This window comes from Haematobia irritans, chromosome 5 (assembly GCF_050003625.1).
Source record: "Haematobia irritans isolate KBUSLIRL chromosome 5, ASM5000362v1, whole genome shotgun sequence".
NCBI classification, from domain to species: Eukaryota; Metazoa; Arthropoda; class Insecta; order Diptera; family Muscidae; genus Haematobia; species Haematobia irritans.
The window spans coordinates 176,143,175-176,165,454 of record NC_134401.1 but is presented as its reverse complement, the minus strand read 5'-3'; the positions used below and the strand labels follow the sequence as shown (position 1 = coordinate 176,165,454).

At 32.5% G+C, this 22,280-nt stretch overlaps 3 protein-coding genes across 5 annotated transcripts; 1 reads left to right on the top strand and 2 right to left on the bottom strand.

Annotated features, from left to right (window-relative positions):
• Positions 1-1,444: 1,444 nt before the first annotated feature.
• oys (lysophospholipid acyltransferase 6) lies at positions 1,445-11,927 on the bottom strand. 3 transcript variants are annotated; one of them, XM_075313023.1, is made up of 9 exons: positions 11,875-11,927; positions 11,372-11,556; positions 5,627-5,850; positions 5,389-5,557; positions 5,149-5,319; positions 4,741-5,088; positions 4,348-4,548; positions 4,085-4,216; positions 1,445-4,012 (listed from the first exon to the last, which is right to left on the bottom strand). In XM_075313023.1, exons 2-9 carry the CDS (start codon positions 11,438-11,440, stop codon positions 3,389-3,391), a joined length of 1,938 nt encoding a protein of 645 aa, XP_075169138.1. In that variant the 5' UTR covers positions 11,441-11,556; positions 11,875-11,927; the 3' UTR covers positions 1,445-3,388. The 3 variants fall into 3 exon arrangements, with proteins under 3 accessions (XP_075169138.1, XP_075169139.1, XP_075169140.1); XM_075313024.1 differs by having other exon boundaries at positions 11,372-11,518; XM_075313025.1 differs by having other exon boundaries at positions 11,372-11,550; positions 11,875-11,892.
• A 4,376-nt stretch (positions 11,928-16,303) lies between these two features.
• LOC142238030 (uncharacterized) lies at positions 16,304-18,166 on the top strand. Its single transcript, XM_075309528.1, has 2 exons — positions 16,304-16,461; positions 16,521-18,166. Exons 1-2 carry the CDS (start codon positions 16,389-16,391, stop codon positions 18,134-18,136), a joined length of 1,689 nt encoding a protein of 562 aa, XP_075165643.1. The 5' UTR covers positions 16,304-16,388; the 3' UTR covers positions 18,137-18,166.
• A 13-nt stretch (positions 18,167-18,179) lies between these two features.
• On the bottom strand, positions 18,180-22,034 carry LOC142238031 (DDB1- and CUL4-associated factor 11). Its single transcript, XM_075309529.1, has 6 exons — positions 21,726-22,034; positions 21,172-21,592; positions 19,946-20,491; positions 19,732-19,887; positions 18,604-18,710; positions 18,180-18,553 (listed from the first exon to the last, which is right to left on the bottom strand). Exons 1-6 carry the CDS (start codon positions 21,906-21,908, stop codon positions 18,392-18,394), a joined length of 1,575 nt encoding a protein of 524 aa, XP_075165644.1. The 5' UTR covers positions 21,909-22,034; the 3' UTR covers positions 18,180-18,391.
• Between the last annotated feature and the right edge of the window lie 246 nt (positions 22,035-22,280).

Here is a 22,280-nt window from a genome sequence, read left to right as displayed (position 1 = left end):
GTTTCCCCGACGACCAATCGATAACATTCGATAATAATATTCGGTTATTGATTCATTTTTGTTCATTCGCGAATTCATCATCTCTATGTGAGCATCAGCTGAATTACTAACACTAGGAAAATCTCCTAAAAACGCACTCACAAACTCTGTCCAACGACAAAATACATTTTGGCCATCAATCCACAATTTCGCAGCTCCTCGCAAATTGCCCTGTACCGCAAAAAGAATTATCGAATCATTCCATCCATATGCCCTTTTCAGTTGCTCAATCCGCTCCACAAATTTCACTGAGGAAATGTCCGATTTACACGGATCAAATTCCGGCAACATTCGCATAATCTCACTTATAGAATGACTTTGAATATTTTCCTGTGGCACAAATTCTGGTGCACTGCCATTCAATTGGTATTGGTTTGCATTCTGTTGAGCTGTCGCCCTCGCATATGCGATTGTGTTCGTGTACATCGACGCAGCATTTGAATCTAACGAACTTTGTGCATGGCTGCGCGACAATGTCTCGACTTCGCGTGGCGTCATTCTTATTTGATTTTGCCCATGTATTGCATCAGCCAATGTTGTTACAGACATGCTCGTTGTTGTAGTAGTTGTGCACGTTGTTTGGGTATTCACACATACTGTCACAGGTATATCAACCAACAATTCGTGCGAGCATGATCCTGCTTGTTCAACTATTTCACAATTTTGATTAGATTTTTCAATGGATTCTATTTTCTTTGTCAATGCACCAACTACCTCCATCAGGCAATTCATTTTTCTTTGCATTTCTTCCATTTGTAGATTTGGTGACACTTCTTCCAATTCTTCGAATCCTAACAACAAATCTTCTGACTCCACAGACTCAATATAATCGGGATTTTTCACATCAAACTCTTGCAGTCTTGCCACCAATTCTGCTTTATTGCCCGAAGTCCTCAAATTACGAATTTTGAGTTTTGTTTTCAGCTCCACAATTGTGCACCGGCTGTAATCCATTCTACCCTCAAGAATTTTAGTGACACACACTCCAAATTCTTCGGCAAACGCTGCACTCAAAGATAGAACTACCCCAGCTTCCAATTAATTCCACAGCTATTCTTGAAACAAACTCCTCGTCGATTTTTAACCACTTATTTCGTTCTGTAAACGCTTGATATACTCCACTGCTAGTTGGGCTATCCCACTTCTGAATATTTGTCAGGATATCCAAGTGTGAAAATAAACGCTCAACCCGTTAAGTTTAATAATTCATTTTATTCGTCTCTTCTCGTCAGCGGTTAAAGTAAGACTTATTTCAAAATATATATCAGAGTTACCATATCAATACAAAAATTAATATCAAATATGATGCAGTTAAAAGAGACGTATCGTATGATACGTGACAATAGGTTGATACCTTCGACCGCTAACTTTGGCCCTTACAAATTGGGAGTAAAACTAAGAAGTATCCATTTAAAATTTCATTTTATTTTTACACTTCAAAAAAAATTTAATAGTGTATTTCCTCCATAATGTAGGGCTTTTGACATTATCTCTTACGATTTCATTTATTTTACATGATATTTTATGATGTACTCTGTCGATATCTTTTTACATATGAGTTATTTGCACTTATTTAATAATATTATAATATTTTCACTTGTTACATATTTGTATATGTTTGCAAAAAAGCTTTACTCCAAATTAAAAAAATAAAACAAGTATATATTACTTCGAACTTTTCTGATTTGGTGGGTATTAATATTTCAATACTAAAATCAATATGCATTCCCATAGATAAAGGGCGCCAAACTGGAAGATGGTGATGAATTTAAACAGGTGTGTGGTAATAAAAAGTTTATTACAAAAAATGTTAAAAGCATTTTCTTTCTTTGTGATTTTTTTATTAAAATATAAATATACAAACTTGTGGTGGAAGACCTACAAAATATTAAATTTTAAAATTATTCAATCTTGAAATGTTTCCGTTTTGGGGTTTTGTCCAGAGAGACTGTCTCAGCGAAAAATGTACGTAGCTTTTCAGCCTATTAACAGTCGCTTTTTAAAAAAAACCTTTGTTTTTAAAATAGTATTTAAAAATTACAATTTATTTCCTTTTGTTTTAATTTCGTTTTTAACTCTTCATTTAGCAGATAATGTTCCATCACTCGATCGACAAATGAAGCATCAGTGACGGCATTAACACCGATTACAAGGATTATAAAACACCCTCATATTACATTATAGCGTTTTGTTTATATTTATTAGTATACGTAAAGTATAATTCCTCATTCATCAAACAATATTTAGATTAATTTTGTTTGAACGCATGGAGGGCTAGATAGAATGTTTCCCAATATTTTTCCTTCTAAAAAAAATTGTTTTATGTATCATTTAGTAAATGAAAAATGCAGCATACACTCTACTGGTAAAAGGAACCATACAACGAATACGATTTTTGACAGAAATCATTTGCAATATAGGATATGTAAGATTTCCTTATCTCCTACCCTCCCCCAATCACGTTAACTATGGGATGTGCGTGCATGTGTCATGTGTAGTGGGTTCATATAAAATTTATTAAAAAAATTTATCGTTTATTCTTTATACACTTAAATAGTAAAAAAGAAAATATATTGGTTTTGTTGATAAATACAGTATGAATACAAAATTATATGAAAATACAATGGACTTTATTCAATATAAAGATGGACAGTAAATTTGTGTTTCACAGTGAATATTTTTCCCAATGACATTTTTTTATCGTTTTAAAAAGATGCCTTGGTTCAGTTCCTATTCAAACAAAAGTGAGTTTTGTAAAGTAGTATTAAGGTTCATCTATAAGCGAATTTCTGCAGTCCTTGACTGCAGTTCTAATAATTTTTTCTTAAAGCAAATGTAATGTATTTTCTCTATGATCAGTATCTCTGTAACCGTATATGGCCATTTAGGCTTGGTTGTAAAATGAATTAAATGAATAGATAATTTTTTTTTAATATTTAGTTCCGATTTGCAGGTGCGAAACACAAACTTTGTACACACTTTAAAGTATGAATGCATAAAAATAATAATGTGTTGTGTGGATGGTGTGGGGCATAGTAGGATGTATTAATTTATGATTTTGTATAAATAGGAACAATTTTTCCCCTCGTGTTTATCAGTTTGCTAAACATGTGCGTGCAGTTTATAAACATGTGCTATAAATGTGCGTGGTATTCGTGAAGAGGGTGGGAAGGTTATTGGTGTTTTAGCGATACATTTGATGATCGCCTCGAAGGGTGTAATGTATGGGTATCGATCGAAGCTCACATTTTTAATTATTTTGTTATCTTTTCGATCAGATGTTTTTATAGATTTTAAACGGACAGTTTACATCGATATTGAATCTTGATTGGAGATGAACCTATAGTTACTATTTTGCATGTCCATTACTGAGTACAGCGGGCAAAACATTGGCATTTATCACTTCTATTTCCTTTTTTAAGAAAGCAGCACTTTCGTCTGTCTGTGGCTTGCCAGTTGCACCGGCTACTACATCACTCATTGTGGATGCTAATGAAGTTCGTTTTCGCAAACTATTGGGAACACTGTCTCGCATCAAATCATTTTTGAACTCTACGATTCCTGTAACCGTTTCTGTGACAGTCTTATCAATAAATTCTTCAATATTTTTTGTTTCTGCTTCAATCTTCTCCTTTAGTTTGCTGGACAGTTGATCCATTTCGCACTGATCGTGAGGGACAGTAACAGCCTCTCTCGCCGAAGCTATAATTGGCAACTTTCCAAACAATATGATGTCCTCATTCGAAATATTAGCAGGTTTTGGTCCCACCTCGAGTAAAACTTTCTTGTCTTCATACCTATCGGTGTTTGTTCTATTTTCGTTGCCAAGAGCTTCCTTTTCCTCCGTTTTATCGGAAACTTTTGAACTGGAAGAACGCCTTTCTCCACGTATGAAGTTTGGTAAAACATAAATTGTTGTAAGCGCAACAATGTGAAGGCACAGGTAAAATTTCAGGTACAATTTAATACTGCCCTGTTAATCAAATAAATAAACACGTGAAGTTTTCAACAGATCTTTGATATATAAGGAATTCTAAACTCGTACCATGAATTCAAGTAGAACAAACGGGAATGTAGTGTAACCCATTACAACACGTGTCGTAAGACAAGTGGCAACATCATACAACATTCTTGTCATTCTTGTCTGTTGGAATCGGAAACGGAATAGTCGACGTGCCTAAAGTTACAAAGAAAATTAGAAAATTAGGAGAAAATTTTAGAAAATTTAGAAAATTAGGAGAAAATTTAAGTAGAACAAACTATTTAGATTTTTGTCCCAATTATGTATATCAATTTCAACCAACTTACCATACGTGCTGAAGTTACCATTAATGCCCCAGTGGCAAACGTCAAGTAGTAACCGGGATAGAAACCATGCCAAACGGCACTCAGAGCAAATGTCAATATGGTTCCATATTGTTTGGGAACCCGTTCATAAACAATGGTTCGTAGCCATCTATTTGTCCCACAGTTCCAGTTATTAATGGCATCTCGAATATTGGTAGCGAACTAGGGGTAAATAAATTGATTAAATGTTAGGTAGATGTGAAACCAGCTTGTTCTTCCTGTTTTTGTCACAAATCTGGGATTAGGATCCGAATATTTTTGACTTGGGTATGTGTTCATAAAACAAAGCGGACGAAAGCAACATTTATCTAGAGAATGAACTTTTTTTCCATATTCACACTTCTTTTTACTTACCTCAAAGCCTAAAACATTTATGTTAGAAATTAGATCCCAATTGGCGTTACCATCTTTGTCATAGCCAGTAAAGCCCAAGCCGGAGTTGTTAGCAATAGCATCTGCTAATAACCAAGCATGGTAGTATTTAAATCGTGTGGTAGTTGTCGACATCATGGCATACCAAATTTTATATAAGACTGAGGTATTCTCGACGAAATCGTCATCCTTCATATTCTTTATTGGATACATTTTGACAAACTTCATGAAAATAAACGCGCATATGAAACTGCCAATGACTTTTTTAATCACAGTTTTCACAGGAGAAGGTTCCAAAACTAAATCTGATTTACTCCGGTCTGCTGAGGCCTGAGAAATATGTAGTTTCGATTAGTAAATTATTCAGAAATATTGCCTGGATAAACATACATTTACTGCTGGTCGTTTGAGTAGATTATATCCTTCAATGAAATCTATGTAATCTTTGTAGAATACTAATGGACCAGCCATCAGTCCTTGAAAGTGCAAAACGTACGAAAAGAACTCCAGTGCTGTTGGAAGTTTACTGACGGCATGATACTGTTGAGCCTTTGTCAAATCCTATCAGATGTAAAAAAATATCCGTAAATTTATGTGGTCAAAATGAATTTGCTGGCATATGGAAATCACCTTCGTTTGTCTCACAAATCCATCGTGTATACTAAACGCCAGGCTGGTAACTTTCTGAGTGATAATCATCAAAGGACCCGTTATATCCAAAGAGCATGAACCATCGTCATATATTTGGCGTAAAACATGTATTATTAATAAATAGGACATGGCCACCACCATAACAGTCCTGAAATAAAAGAAAGGCTGTGACTCGAAGCGAATTTTCCTATGTAATTTTAGAAAATCTAGAACTCACCTTTGGACGAATTTGGGGCTTTGTGTGCGTATGGCAATATAGCATGCCGCAGGAAGAAGAGCAATATGTATGGCTTGCATTCCAAAACAAAAATAACCGAAAATGAGGCCAACGCCCAGAGCTACAACATGGCGTGCATTGGAAGATACCTTAGATGGATGCAACACAGAACGATATAGTGATGCTAGGAAGAGGGCGGATATTTGGCATATTAAAAAATTCACCTAAAATGGTATAGACAAATTGTCAAATATTTTAAATCAATGATCTAATATATTTCACAAAGTTTTTTTGAAGGACATAATAATAAATAAAATATAAATATAATTAAAAAATAAAGTTAGCAATATACAATCTTAATTACATGGTATTCAGACCATGCACATTCCTATAGACAGAGCTTCCTAACCCAATTTGCTTTGCGCCCTCCCAAAAACGTAATGGATTTTGTTGTACCCCCTACTTATTCCAATTAGTCAACCTACAACATATTTTGTTTGCCCAAACACACAGAAAAAAATATTTATAAAAACAAACGTTTTTTAATTTAAATTCACAATGTTATATATTATTAAAAACAATTAAGAATTTTAATGAATATTAATATAAAAGAGTTTATCATTTAGTCGTAAATTTGGCTATTTTTCTGTTCATTAGCTAGTTTTTTAATATTTGGTACTATTACAGATAAAGTACATCTCAAATCAGTTTCAACATGAATGCAACACCGTTATTTTGGTTTTATGGCCGAAAGTTTCGATAAGTTCTTTTGCATGGATAAGTTGAAAAAAATTGTATCAAAATTTGTGAAGACAAAAGCGAGTACGATTTCCGATATTTTAACCAGAAATTTTGCCTTTGCAAATAAAGGAAATGAACTAATGTACTAATAATGGAAAACCTACAACAAATTATTGCGTTGATGTAACTTCTACTCTTTTTTCACGGTGGTTATAAATTAACATTTCGAAATATTTCGTATGTTCTTTTGCAGTTGTTGACTGCTCAACTAAAATGACTCGGCACCCAGTCTCACTCTTTCATATGAAAGAAGTCCTTATTGTCCCGGTATGATCTTTATGGAAAATAAAGGAGACTCCAAAGTAAAACCATACAATTTGGCTTTTGGCGCAAAATTTATTTTTATATATTTTGTAGACTGTGGAGTGCAATGTATGCAAACAAAGAATATGTACGTACATATATGAAAGGCGAGGTAATTGTGGTTTACGATGGTTTCATTTTTTTACTGTTCTGCCATTGGGTGATTTCCACTGCTGTTTATAAATCGGGTCAATTACCATCAATGATAACAATATGTTGATAAGGGTCGTATGATTTTGATTATAAATTTACAATCCCTCGCACAAAGAGCATATGTACAAATGACCCTCAACCTAGCATGTCATGTTTACGTTTGGTCCTGTTTTCTGTAGTCGGTCTGGGCCTGATATTTCTTCCATTCATCTAATAATTTCTCGGTTAATAACTAATGGGTTAGAATTGTTATTGAGAATTATTGTGTATTTAATAATTGCCACTTTAATTTATGGGTGGTAAGTTTTTGCATTTTGTGAGAATTAACGAAATTCTCATATTCATATAAGAACTTTAGTATTTGTAGTTAGTCATTTTCCCATTTCCATTTCATTAATGTCTAAAGTAGGTTGAGCGATATATCATAATTGCTATCTTTATGATATATGGCTTGTACAAAATCAAATTTGCTCAACACAAAATTCATAGAAATATGTGTGTAGTTTAAATATTGGTTTTCTGGTTTTTGTTTTTATACAACCAATGAACACATCATTGGAAACATAATTTCTATCCAGCCTATAATTACCATCAATACATAAATTACTTCGACCGGCATTAATGTACGTACACAACTTGTATCAGTATTTGTAAAAACTGGAACAATGTGACAGTGGCTACTGAAACACATTTACTAATACCTCTACGGTATTGATAACATATGAACATATGCACATTTAGTTTTATTTTATTCGCCAAGGTCTGCGCAAAATAATGACAATCTTATGCCTTTAATTTGGTCGAAATAATAGTAACTTCAAAAACTGATTTATAGATTTTGTAAAGGTTTCCAATCTCAAGTCAAATTTAAAGACAATGTAAAAAAACACGAGAACTTTGAAATTTGTTTACAAGATTACATCATTTGAAAACCAATACATTTCTTTAAATCTGAAATAATTTATGTAAATTTTTTACAAAATTGATAATAGCTATGGCTAGAATTATCTTGCGTTGCCCATCATCGTTGGCCATCCGATCGAAATCGATTTAGGCGTTGTTTTGATTTTATTTCAGTGTTCAGTTTGATTCGATTGATGGTTGGAGAACGGAATTATGTAATTTTTTCCATCACATACAAAATTCAATCCATTTGCAATGGCTTACAAGCGACATTGTGTTGGTCACTATAGACAAATATTGGACTACAATGAGTGACAAACTTGGAACGCTTTTCGGACTCGGCTACAAAAAGTAAATCCCTTGTCATTGAGCTAAACATAGAATCGGGCAGAACTCAGTGATAAGAGAGAAGTTCACCACTGTGGTATCACAATGGACTGAATAGTCTAAGTGAGCCTGAAATATCGCGCTACAGCTATACATAACCTAACCTATTTGTAGGAATGATAAAAGCTCGATTCTTATCTCGTATAACTGTGCCGTTTTCTTTACATTTCCTGTAATTACATATATTTAATTTAAATAATAAAGCTGATTTTTCTCAGTTCCATCTTCTTTTTTGTTATTAATTTTTCTAATGTTTGTAATCTTTATAACGCTAATGAAATTTTAGATACTCATTGCACCACGGTGGCTGTCTATCCCAATCCTATTTTATTCTACCACAATGTTAAATTAATAACAATTGTATGCGATTAAATCTTATTTATCAGCCACCAAAATTCGACTACGTTTTTTTAACGGATTTACATGGGAGCTACACCGAGCATACATTCCGACCTAGCCCATTTTCAATACAGTCCGACCTACATCAATAACAACGGATACAAATAGACAGACTCTTAATATCACCAAGACCAATAATAAAACAGTCTTTATCACAATAGTTAATTTTTATTTATTTGGTTTGCATTCAAAAATTTTGTTTTATAGATCCCTATTTATAAACATCAGAAGTATTGAGAAACTTAATTTTATGCAAGTCTATGTTATAACGAGTTAGAATGATGCAAGAAATTCTAAAAATTGCAAAATAGTTTTATTTTTCTTGTTCCAAAGCCAATCGAAAGTGTTTCCAGTTTTAAATCTTTTGTTTACCCATAAGTGAAATTTCAATATATGTACATATACGGCAAGATTAATAAATGGCAGTGATGACTACTTTTTTTGTAAATTAGCATAAGAAGCACAATAAAACAAAATTAATCAAGAATGTTTTAATTAATTAATCAATTAACTAATTAATGAATAAAAAGTAATCGACAAATTGTAATGCGCAACATATACAATTAATTATTTATACAAATGTTTGTATTGATTGGAAGGTAATATATTTATTTACACTTTTATAATAGATCCCAATTATACATGCATGTATCTTATATATTCGATTTTCGATTTCTTACACCTACCCTGTAGGAATTTCTCGAACTCACTCAAAATCAAACTAACTTTTTACTAACTAATTTGAGGCGACTTTTAGCTAACTCAATATTTATGCAGTCTTGAGTCAGTTGAATTTTTTCCAAACTCACTTTTTCTCGATCAGCAATGAGTTACCTTTTCGTTCACTCTAAGCTGATGCATATTTAAGTCATGGAAACAATTCAAATAAACAAACAAAAAATATGTATTGACTTCCATAATTGTCAATTTGGATTTGGCTTTCTATATTTGTTTCAATTTAGCTTGTAATTTTAGATAACTTTTGTAATTTTTTGTCACGGATAGCGGTAAGTATAATTAAAATGCAATTTAGTAATTAAACTTTCCTTTTTTCCACTAGAACCCATCATTATCAGTGACGGAATAAATGCAAACTTCGAATAAAAGTATTAAATGGCTATTTGAGGACGATGATATTGGGAAGTACACTTAAGCCTTTTGGACTTCCCTGACGAATGCCACTTCCATTCATTGTGCGTCATTACAAAAGTAGGTACAACTCCCTCTGAGCTAAACGAGAAAATTAAGACAAGACTCAAACTCAAGACATGATGAACTAAACTAATATTACCCGAATTTTTATTTATGTTATATTTTATTTATTGTAAAATAATTTAAAAAAAATCTGAATTGTTATTATTTTTTAATTAATTCAAAATAAAATGAGTCAAAAATAATAAAACAAAATATTTTATTATCCACAGAGAGCTCACCATAAACTCATAGTATGCTCATATATTATCAGCCTAAAGCTAACTCACTTTGAGCTAACTTTTGGTTAGTTGAAGCTTATTCAGGGTTGAGTGAGGGCTGACTCGTTCCAATGACAACACGTGTTAAAAGTTTTGAGTCACCTGTGACTCAGTTATGACTAACAATTTATTAACTTAAAGTTACCTCAATTTCCTACAGGGAACTTATAGACACACATGTACATGAATGTATTTACACAAATCATGCATCAATAAACGTTTTCAAGGTCATATGAGTGCATAATACATGTGCCGAGTTTTTGGCAGTTTGACGGACTTCTTCAAAGCCTTAATAAGAATAGAAATATTGGAATATGGTACATGAAAATGCAAACTAGCGCAAATTGCCTTTAAGAAAATGCTTGATTTAATATCATGAGTTCAATGCGTACAATTATTGAAGAGTTGAAAATTCTCTTTGAAATCAACAGCTCGATCAAACTGCCGCAAACAGAAAAAATCAACCCTTCTATCAACGCACGGTGTGTAATTCAACCTTAAAGGTCTAGAAAATTGTAATTCCCAAAAATGTAACGAATATAAGGTAAAATAATTTAAAAAAGAATAATGGCATAACTTGGAGGGAACGATCCATACACGAACATGGTACCGGCTTAGACTCTACATCATTCGAGGAAAATTTGTGATTGGTTTAAAAGTTATAAAGGAAAAAGAGTTCCAAACCCAAAACATACTTGGCTTGAACGACATACATATAAAACCGTAGTATAATTGTATTAAAACTGCAAAGGTAATAACTCAAATAAATAATTTAAAAACTACTTTCCTTAAAATTTTCTTATAAAAGAAAAATAATCATGAAAAATTGCTATTTTCGGTAATGCGAATATAGTAGCGGCCTTTATACGAAATTTTTAGAAACGATGTGAAAAGTTCTGACATAAGCGTACGACATACATTAAAAATATCAAAGTATGAGTCAACAACAAAAATTGTTTATTTACAATTAAAACCAAAAACACCCATACGATAACACAAAGCTTCTTTATAAGGTGTACGTGTACATACATTAAGACGGGTCGGCTTTTTTGCTTTCAGAATAATCCGTAACTTCTAAGTTACGGATTATTCTGAATTTCTCAAAAAATATCATTTGCATGCCTTTCTTAAATTTACTAGCGTATAATTTTTTTGAGAGAATTCATGAAGATCTGCATAAAGATAGCCTTTAGAGCACAATTTGTAAAATAAATGGTTGTGGGTGTAAGGTGACAAAACACCTGTTACATAGAATCTTATGTACCTACATTATGTTTGTCACATATTTTTGTTGCCACAATAATTAATAATTACCACTATTACTTACCAAATCAACAGAAAGTCCACTAAGATCCGCCACCCACGCGAAAGTTCGGCTACCCCCGTAATTGTCCATAATGGTGGGCTGCTATATTTGTTGTGTTGTCTCGTTGGTCGTGCTTCAATATTCAGCTTTCAATATTTTTATTTTTGCCTAATAATAATGGACTTTGTTCAAGTTAAACTCTGTAACTTTTTTATATTATCGGAAAGATTGGATAGACACAGATTTGGAAGCAGACAATAAAGGGACCCGAGGGAGGAAAAGGTTTGTAAACACATAAAAACAAAAGTATTGAGAACAGAAAGCGAATTTATTAATTTAGGTTTTGTACACAGATTTTCTAAAGAGAGAATTGTGCCAGCTTTAAACTTTGCTCAAACTTGCTGTATATTAATAACTTTTACATTGCTTTGTTTTGAATTTTGTTAGAGGTCACAAGCATCACATAAAAAACTCTACATGAGCACAAAATACTTGTGGTATATGAAAAAAATCACTTTGTTCACCTTCTAAATTTTATTATTATTTTTATTACATAATAAAATAACTAAATGATTGATCTTCTTTTGCCTTTTGTTTGTTGACGAATGAATTCTTTCTTTTGACACCCATAGAACAAAGCCGATAGTGATTTTCGGCAGATGGATAAAATTTGCAACCGCCGTTTGTCCGGTTGCGACGTGCAACTAACGCCGTCCATGATATACAAGTGGTGTTGCCAAGTCTTCGAACCTTTACCCTAAAGGCCGGTATGCACCTCTAGCGAAAAATTTCATTCCCATAAGAAATGCATTGCTATTTATGCTAACGAAATTTTCGGTAGCGTTCAATTTTGTAAGCTGGTACGCACCTCTAATGAAAATAACAGGGTTGTCAAAAGTATATTTTGGCAGCAAACATTTAATTTATTACAATCATTGTGTGCGTAAAAGTTTTAAAAGGTCTGTAAATAATAAACAATTTATTTGAGGAATATTTGGAACATATATTAACAATTTTTAAAAGCGATTAGCTGGTTTAAAATTTGTGTACACAGCCCTGTTTTTTTTTGTTGTAGACTTAAATAAATTTTTGCTACCGAAAATTTCGCTAGAGGTGCATACCGGCCTTAAATAGTAAAATCCCAAATTTTATATTTGATCAAAAATCCCCAATATCATATTAGAAATGTACAAAAAATGTTGGTTTCAATTCGATCATTACAATAAGGAGATAATGATAGTAACTTATTTTTTGTTACACGAACAATGTTTTGATTATTTCAAATAGAAATTCCGTTCGCCTCTGATCTCTGCTCTTATAAGGTTTTTTGTCGTTTTTTAAGCACTTTCGAGTCTTTTTCGAGTCTACTTGGCGATTAAAAAGGCAGAATATGAGCTCATTTTATGAACATAAAAGACTCTTTTGTCGGGAGAAAAACGTGACTACCCGCGACTCTTCTTTATAAATCATTTATGAGTCTTCTTCTATATTATTTTAGAGTCTTTTTCGACTCATTTTTTAGTAGCATTAAAGTCTTTTTTGAATCGTTTTTTGATCAGTTTTAGTCTTAATATACCTCATCTGCGATTTTTTTCCGAGTCGTTTTTCAATTATGATTATAATCCCTTAAGGCCGGTACTCTGTTCGGTTTTCGCGTTGAAACTCCATACAAAACCAAAAAATGCGAAAAATTTGCGAATTTTTTTCCATTTGTGATACTTTGTTTTTTTGTGTTGAAAAACTGACGTTTATAGCACGCTGCCATTTGCAATGTGAATTAAGAAATAATTTATTTATTAAAAACTATTTGTGCGGGTTTATAAATCAAACACGGACCATATTTTTGTTCCGAAACTATACAAAGGATCAAAGGAATAGCAGATCAATTGCCCAAGGAAAAATAAAATGTTATTTTGTAAAAACAAGCAACACCACCAACTTAATCCAATATCGCTCCCTGTAAAATAGCGCTCCAAGCTACCTAATAAAACGCCGCTTTCTATGTGCGAAATAATGGTTTCCATAAAAATTTTTCGCAAGAATGAACATAGTACCGGCCTTAAGATGACATATATCTAAAAATATATAAGTGATTTTCTTGTAATGAAATGTAATTATTATTTGTATTATAAATATTTACTTACTTTTAATTAAAGTTATTATGAAAGATTTTTCAGCACTGGGCTTAGTGCTAGTCCCCTTCCAGCCATATAATGTAGCCAGTTCATCGGAATATACTTTCCGAACTGAATATCTTAAAAATTGCGCGTGTCCTTCTCCGCCGGTTTTTGCTGTTACCTCGTTCTAAAAAATTTAAACAGTGTTAAGAAAAATTATAAATTATCAATTTTATTTGTTAATTTGTTTCGTCGTCTTTCATACGTACAATTTGTTTCAGCTTTTCTTCATTTTCCTGTAGCAAATTCTCAAATTCATTTAAATCGTTTTTATTATTAAATAGAAGTTTCTGACAATATTATAGAGATTGCCCCGTTAAAATTGTGATATAAATAAAAAAACACTTGCAATAACTCTGTAAGATCATTATTTGATCACCAATGACTCCTCTAGACGATTTTAAATCGAACACATTTTATGCCCATTAACGCGAGCCATTTTCGTGCCATTTTTTGGTCCCGTAACTGTTTAAGCAGTTTTTGATTACCAAAAGTACTCGAAGATGACTCCTCTAGACGGTTTTTGTTAGATTTTTGTTATTTTTTGTTGTATTTTATAACGAACTCATTTTACGCCCATTAGCGCGAGTCATTTTCGTATCGTGTTATAATCACATAACTGACATATCAGTTTTTGATCTCCTAAAGTACTCGAATATGACTCATTTGCATGATTTTTGTTAAAACAATCACCCAAATGCTAGCTGGGAAAGAGAATAAATTACCTTTTAATTGTACAATAACACATCGAAATAATAACATGATGATGCCAATTGAAGTTGTCAAGTAATTGTTACAAGTATTGCAAATATGACATCGTATAGCCTTTTGGAGAAGCAAATTTCAAATAAGTGATGTAAGTATATGGCCTCTAAAAATCATTCTAAAATTGATCCATATCCAACCGATCCCCAGGTTAGTCATATGTATGCAACACCCAGAAGGAGACGAGATAGACAAATGGCGCTGAGTCCTTCTGTCCATCCATCTGTCTGTGAACACATTTTTGAAATCAAAGTCTAGGTCGCAATTTTAGTTCAATCGACATCAATGGCGGTTGGTGGCGTTTCATTTGTAGTCATTCGGTTGTTCTCATGATGGGGATTTTTGAGCTCGAATTAAGGTCGACTCATTTTCTTGAAAATATTTTTCACATTTGTTCACAATTATAAGGCATGTCATGAAGCATGCATGCGATTTACCATGCTCCTTTCCTTCATTTCATTCCATGGCTTTAGAATGTTTCTTCATATCATTGTCTTGCCGATGATGAAATTCTTAAAAAGATGCGTGCAAGTGCTGATATCTATTTGTTTGTAGTTTTCCTATACGATCCGCGTTTGGAAAAGCCCGGCATTTTCCTTCCTAATTAATTCTCCCACAAAGTACTTTCCTAAAGACAGACACACTCGATTCAAATGTCTCGGTGAGTGAATGTCGTTTCTTGAGGCATGTTAACCTTTATTGTTTGAAAAATGATAGAAATTAGAATAAATAGGAGTCCCATAAATTAGTTTTTAAAACGGTTCTCTTTATATTAAGAAAATTTTGTTTTCTTATAGTTTACGATGTCGTTTTATGTTTTTGTTCGATGGATAGAGACACATGTGGGTACTTTAATATTAAGGCATCATGATCCAAATTTCCGTGTGATATTTTAATTATATTTTAACGTTCTTTTGATTACTAAAATTAATTTGAAGACCTTAAATTAATTAATTAATTGTTTGAAAAACATTTGAATTTTATCATTTTTATTAAATTAAGAGCACGAAATAAATTTCCATAAAGGTGGGTATTAAGATCGAGTTTAGCCGCTAAAAACGTCATTTTTTTCACGATTACTTTTCTTTAATAATCCATTTTAAGGAATACAAACTTTGTGAAAATTTGCTTTGGGCTTTTCCCCATCAAGTTATAATAAAATTTGCAATAAATATGTATAATTTCATGCATTTTTCTTACTGATTTAGTTTTCACTTTAGCGATTTTAGCGGCTAAAGGTAAGTACTATGTTCGCTTTTCGCGTTGAAATTTTCGTGGTTACTTTATTAAAACAGTTCAATATAAGGGTAGGTACTATGTTCGGTTTTCGAGTTGAAAACCACTTTATTTTCGCGATTACTTTTCCTTAAATAATTAAAATTATAAATGAAAACAAACTTATTCCTGTAAAGTCTTGCCGAAATATAGAGGAACAAGAAACTACGCATCAATTGTGTTAATTTGTCTGCTTTATATTGAACTGTTTTAATAAAGTAACCACGAAGATTTCAACGCAAAAAGCGAACATAGTACTTACCTTAAAGCAGACAAATTAACTCAATTGATGTGTAGTTTCTTGTTCCATTAGTTTTCGGCAAGACTTTACAGGAATAAGTTTGTTTTCATTTATAATTTTGATTATTTAAGGAAAAGTAATCGCGAAAATAATGTGGTTTTCAACTCGAAAACCGACCATAGTACCTACCCTAAACTCAAACTTAATACCCACCTTTAAGGGGAAAATGTATTTTGTGTTGCCTAAAATTTAACATTGTTTCATTAAGAAAATTACATTTTTCATTTAAAAAATAATAACGAAAAACAACTAAAATATTAAAAACATGTATTAAACTAAACTGGTAAATGCAACATTTGGTACGACGCAAGCCGATTTCCTATCTTCCTCAAGTAAGTAAGTACTCAAGTTTATTATCTTTGGTATTGAGTACTCATTTAATTGTAACGAGTACTCAAAAAATTAGTCAGTAACGAGTACTTGTAATCAAATTCTCGTTACTTTCCCAACACTACAAGAAATATCATTTGTGCACGTGGGTCATATATTTTATAAACAACGTTAAAAGGAAGTTTGTAAAATGGCTATGTTAGCAGAACCTCGTCAGCGTAAACGCTACAATCTTGTGCCAAGAGGGAAAGCCCTATATGAAGGTATTCATTCCTACTGTTTATTGGTCATTCTTTTTCTGAAATTTTTCCCATTTGATTAGATGAATCGCGTTTTGGGACAAAAATGTTGGAGAGGATGGGTTGGTCTAAAGGCAAAGGTCTCGGTGCTAAAGAAGATGGTAGCCAAGACTTTGTAAGAGTACGATATAAAAACGATAGCCAAGGTTTGGGGTTTGAACATCGGGACGACCAGTGGACACAACATGAAAACAGTTTCAATGGCTTACTCAAATCTCTTAATGGAGAAACAAATGAAGAAATAACACAAAATAACGAAACTGACGACGAATTACCTAGAGTAGGTTTCGGTTTCCAAGAAACTTTTTCAGGAGATGTTCCGAATGTCGCGAAACCAAAACTGAAAGAAAATATTAGCGGTATTTCTCTGGAGGAGAGGTCGAAGCAGAGCAGGGCAAGAGTGCACTACAAAAAATTTACAAGAGGCAAGGATCTCTCTCAATACAGCGAGAAGGACTTGGCAAATATTTTTGGCAAAAAAGCTGCAGACAAAGTAGAAGGACGCGAAACTTTGAACACTAGCATTGATCACATATATAAAGCTGTGAATAATGACTTCAAAGTGGAGAAGCCTAAAGAATCTGATAATTTTGCTGGCGTACAAACGATTTGTACCGGTCTATCAGTATCAGAATACTTTAATATGAAAATGGCGCGGTTGAAAAAGAAATCAGCCCAACCTGATCTGCATTGTGGAGACGTCCATGATGCCACTAGAATATGTGAAGATCAACCCCCAAAGAAGAAAGTCAAGAGTAAAGATAAAAATTGTGCTGATGGAGGCGTTGCAAATAATGCAACTCAGGAATGTATCGATATAACCGAGTCTCACATTAATGAAAGGGGTGTCCAGAGTAACGAAGTCGAAATTGAGGGACTTCATAAAATGAAGAAGAAGTCCAAGAAAAGGTCAAAAGAAAAAGATGGAAACATAGGTGGTTTTAATGGTGCTTTATCTACAACAAGTTCGGAGGAGTCAAAAAATAATGAGTGTAAAAATGGAAAGAACGATAAAAAGGGCGTCTTAAATAAATCTCAAGTACATGACGTCTCAAAGAAAATTGAGACAATATCAAAGGCTGACACTTCCACCAATCTAGCATCAAAGGATAAAAGCAAAAATATACAAATTCTAAGTGAAACGATAGCGGAAGATATTCATTTACCTGAGAATAAAAGAAAGGCAGGTGACGCAACCCGAAGTCCGAAACTTTCTAGGCGAGGTTATTTGAAGGAGGAAGACTCAGAAATCACCATCGAGACTATCAAGCTCTTATCTTTACAAGATATTAAAGAAAAGATAAACAGTTTTAACATTTGTGAAATTTCCACGTTCACTGCAGAAAAATTCCGAAATGTTGATCTAAACTATTTTCCCAACTCCACATTGTCCCACGTCGATGGTTACCGATACAACAAAAATGACATTCAGTTGAGAGTATCAGTTGCAAAAAACGACGAGGAACGCATCAACAAACTATGGAGCAATACACTTTGCAAATACGCAAATTTAGAGATACCGAAGAAAACATACAAAAAATATGTTAAAAAAGTCATAACTGCCCGAAAAAACAAACAACCGAGGCCCAAACTTAATGTAAAAACGTGGAGCAGAAAAAATGTATTTTCAAACTTATAGCCTTGTAAATAAACACCCCACGAAAACAAACACATCCTTGATATAATTTCTCCATAAGAATATTTTTACTCAGCTAACTTCAACGGTTAATATTAAACTAAAATTAAGAACTTAAGAGAATTCATAGCCGACAATATACGATACTAATATAGGGGATATATTAAAAAAATGCTAATGGCGAAATTTGAAAATATATGTATGAGTGAGAAAAGAAAATTATTTACACACTAAAAGAATGTTTTAATTTTAACTGTATTAGAAGCCTACGTCCTCGTCCTCATCCTCACCTTCCTCATCTAATTCTCCTTTCCGATGGGCTATGCGACGAGATCTCCGTAAGGGCTGCATATGATCCGAACCTCTTCTAATGATATTGGGTTTCTTTTTGTACATATTTAAATTTACATGTGCATCCAACTGCAAAGGTTGAAGGTTAAAAACTTTCTATAATTGATGCTCGAACTTACCGATGACGAAATCAATTCACTTCTTATAGGATGCCAATCCAAATCGCGTATCGGCAATTTGTGGCTCTCAATAGCTTCTTTAATTTGACCAGTGAGAACGTCATAAACTGAAATGTAGGAATAATACATTTAATTTACGTTTAGTACAAATTACTTTTTTTAAGAAAATTGAATAATTCAATATGCTTCTTTAGCATTGGCAGTAATAAAATAATCTATGGTAGTAAAAATAACTTGTATATGAATTGTAAGAGAAAACGATACATTTAATATCAAAAGTTCACATTACGTTCAGTATATAGTACTTTATTTAAAGATGTTTCTTTAGATTTTACATTGTTATATGAATAATTGTTGGTACATATATTTTTTTTTTTGATTCAACCACATAATTAATTGCATCAAATTTTTAAATAAAATTATTTATTAATATTAATTTTACCTTTAGATGAAGTTATTTTCTTGTAATCTTCATTCGATTTTACGTTTGTAAGAGTTTTTTTTTTTGGATTTGGGTCACAATTATTATTAATTTACCTGAGGGACCTGATTGAAAACATGATCATGATTAAAAAATTGAGTTATGTCAAGGAACCAACCAAGGCATTCGATATCGAACGTGAGTAACACAACGACAAATACAGGATAATAAAATGTCGATATCGACTCTCGTGATTCGAAAAAAATTAGATATCTATCAAAAATTTTCGATATCCAATTCCCTGATTAGCCCCTAAATGGAAATCCCAAAAGTACTGAGCATAATGATTGAGATGCTTTGGTGTCAGGGAGATAAAATAAACTCTTGTAAAAAGTATGATTTAGAGTTCGATATCGTACGTGAATAACACAGCGACAAATACAGGATAATAAAATGTCGATATCGGCTCTCGTGATTCGAAAAATAGATATCTATCAACAATTTTCGATATCCAATTCCCTGATTAGCCCCTAAACGGAAATCCCAAAAGTACTGAGCATAATGATTGAGATGCTTTGGTATCAGGGAGATAAAATAAACTCTTGTAAAAAGTATGATTTAGAGTTTTACTAAACTTGTTCTAATAGACCAAGTGTTTTTATATGTGTATGTATTATAATTGAAGTAATTATCGAAATTTAACTTACTTATTATCCTGCCCGTAGTGCATCCTGTATATATGTAACGTTGTCCCGTTTGAAAGCTTGGTGAAAACTTAGCTCTTAAAAGTGTTTTGGTAACTCGATGTCCTCGATATGTCATAACACTTACATCACCTTCCAATGTTTTTTTGGGGTTGTAATCTACATGGTAGATAAATAATTATAATTACTAAATAAAATAAATACAACATATGCTTACATTCCCTTGGTACTTGGCTGAAACGGTAATCCCACTCTATGAGTGGTCTGTTAGGATGTTTTCGAACTTTGGAGTTTGGTGTGGGATGACGTAAATCCCATATTTTTATGCTCTGGTCTCTAGAGTTTGACAACACGTAATTACCATCTTTTCTTGGATCTATATAGGTGATACCATCAAAGTGGCCTAAAAATGTACTTTGACACTTTGCAGAACGGTAATCGTTGCCGCCGCAGCATCTTAAATCCCAAAGCTTGAGAATGCCATTGTTACAACCGCTTACAATTAGGTTGGGATCAAGGTCGCTTATATAGGACACAGCGTTAATGTCCACTGAAGAAGATGATTGTGTACGTAAACTGCTTACATGTCTTGTTTCGCGATTACAAATGTAAATATGCGAGTCATTGCAGCCGCCAATTAACGTCCTTCCACGGTCGCATGGTGAGAAACGGACAGAAAACATTCCAGCTTGATATCTTTCAATACCAAGGCCGTAACTTTGACAGTCATTGCCACCATCGCTGTCAATTGGTAAAACGCGAACTGCAATTTAGAAAAATAATTCATTTTATCTTTCTATGAGCGATATTCGTTACAGTTTAGTGTTACTAATTACATTTGTTTTCAGCTTAACATTAATGTGATATATTAAAAAATAGTGAAGCATTTTTGATTTCAGTATATATATATATATATATATATATATATATATATATATATATATATATATATATATATATATATATATATATATATATATATATATATATATATATATATATATATATATATATATATATATATATATATATATATATATATATTATATACTGAAATCAAAAATGCTTATATATATATATATATATATATATATATATATATATATATATATATATATATATATATATATATATATATATATATATATATATATATATATATATATATATATATATATATATATATATATATATATATATATATATATATATATATATATATATATATATATATATATATATATATATATATATATATATATATATATATATATATATATATATATATATATATATATATATATATATACAAATATATCAACATTGAGCAATTTAGTACCTAGAAACTATTTTAAAAACCTTAAGGTACATGGACAAATGAATTAACACAAAAATAAACTTCAAAAACATCTAACCTGCTTCTAGTTTAACCCCTTTACTTACACGAGTCGGTCCATGTTGAGTAAGCAAAAAATCGTCCACATGGGCTGAAATCGACATCTAAAATGCTCCAATTAACGTCCCTCACTTTGAGACGCTTTATACGATGATACGTCCCCCTTGATGCATCAAATATACGGACTGTTGCATCTTGGGACGCAGTGATTAAACGGCTTCCGTCGTGGTTAAATTTACAAACGTATATTTTGGAGTCTAACGACATCAAGCGCTCAACCTTTTTATTGGGCACAAATAAATTTGCTATCCGACGGTGTTGGTTCGATGTGAAAGATCCACTCGGAAATCCTGCGAGCCCATTTTCTCTTTTCATTAATCGTCGCGCCAAACACCACCTTTCGTTCGGTCTTTTGCTGTTCGCAGGAAGCCCACTTAATGCCTTTATTTCTTTATACATCATTGTGTGCTGAAAAAAAAATGTTAAGTCACAACTCTATTTAAACGCCCTTATTACTACGGCTCTTTCGGTTCCAAAAATACAACTTTTATAAAGAGTTTCGAAAGCCATGAATAAGAGATGTATATTGCTAGGTTCTTACGCGGAATACCGTTAGGTCAGGCCTCTTTCTTATAACTGGAGGCATTTCATTTGTCTCTTGATTTACAACTTCCTGTAACATAGATCCCAATGATATATGTACTCCTCCACCTTCGCTGTCATCACTCAGAAAGTCCTCGTCGTCTTCATCGTACTCAAATTCATACGTTATAGTATTACCCATTCTCCAACGACCTGACTTCTCCGATCTACTAATATTTATCAAAAAGTATTCACTTGTAATTACTCCAATTATTTTTGATGAAAAGAAAACAATCAACAACAAAGGGAATATGAGAAACAGCTGATATAGTTTAGGTATAGTGTAACCAATTGTTATAAATAATAATATAGTCAAGACTTAATTAGTTGATGTAGTAGGGTAGCGTAAGCTTTAATTTAGTAACGTCAGACGGCACAATTTCTCACCAATGGTGGTGCTATCCCTGGCAACATTTTTTAATTTGAAGACACTTTTTACGATTACCACGAATTTCATTGGAGCAGTGGCGAATTTCTGAAACATTTAAAGGACCTTTAAAATTTATAAAAAAAA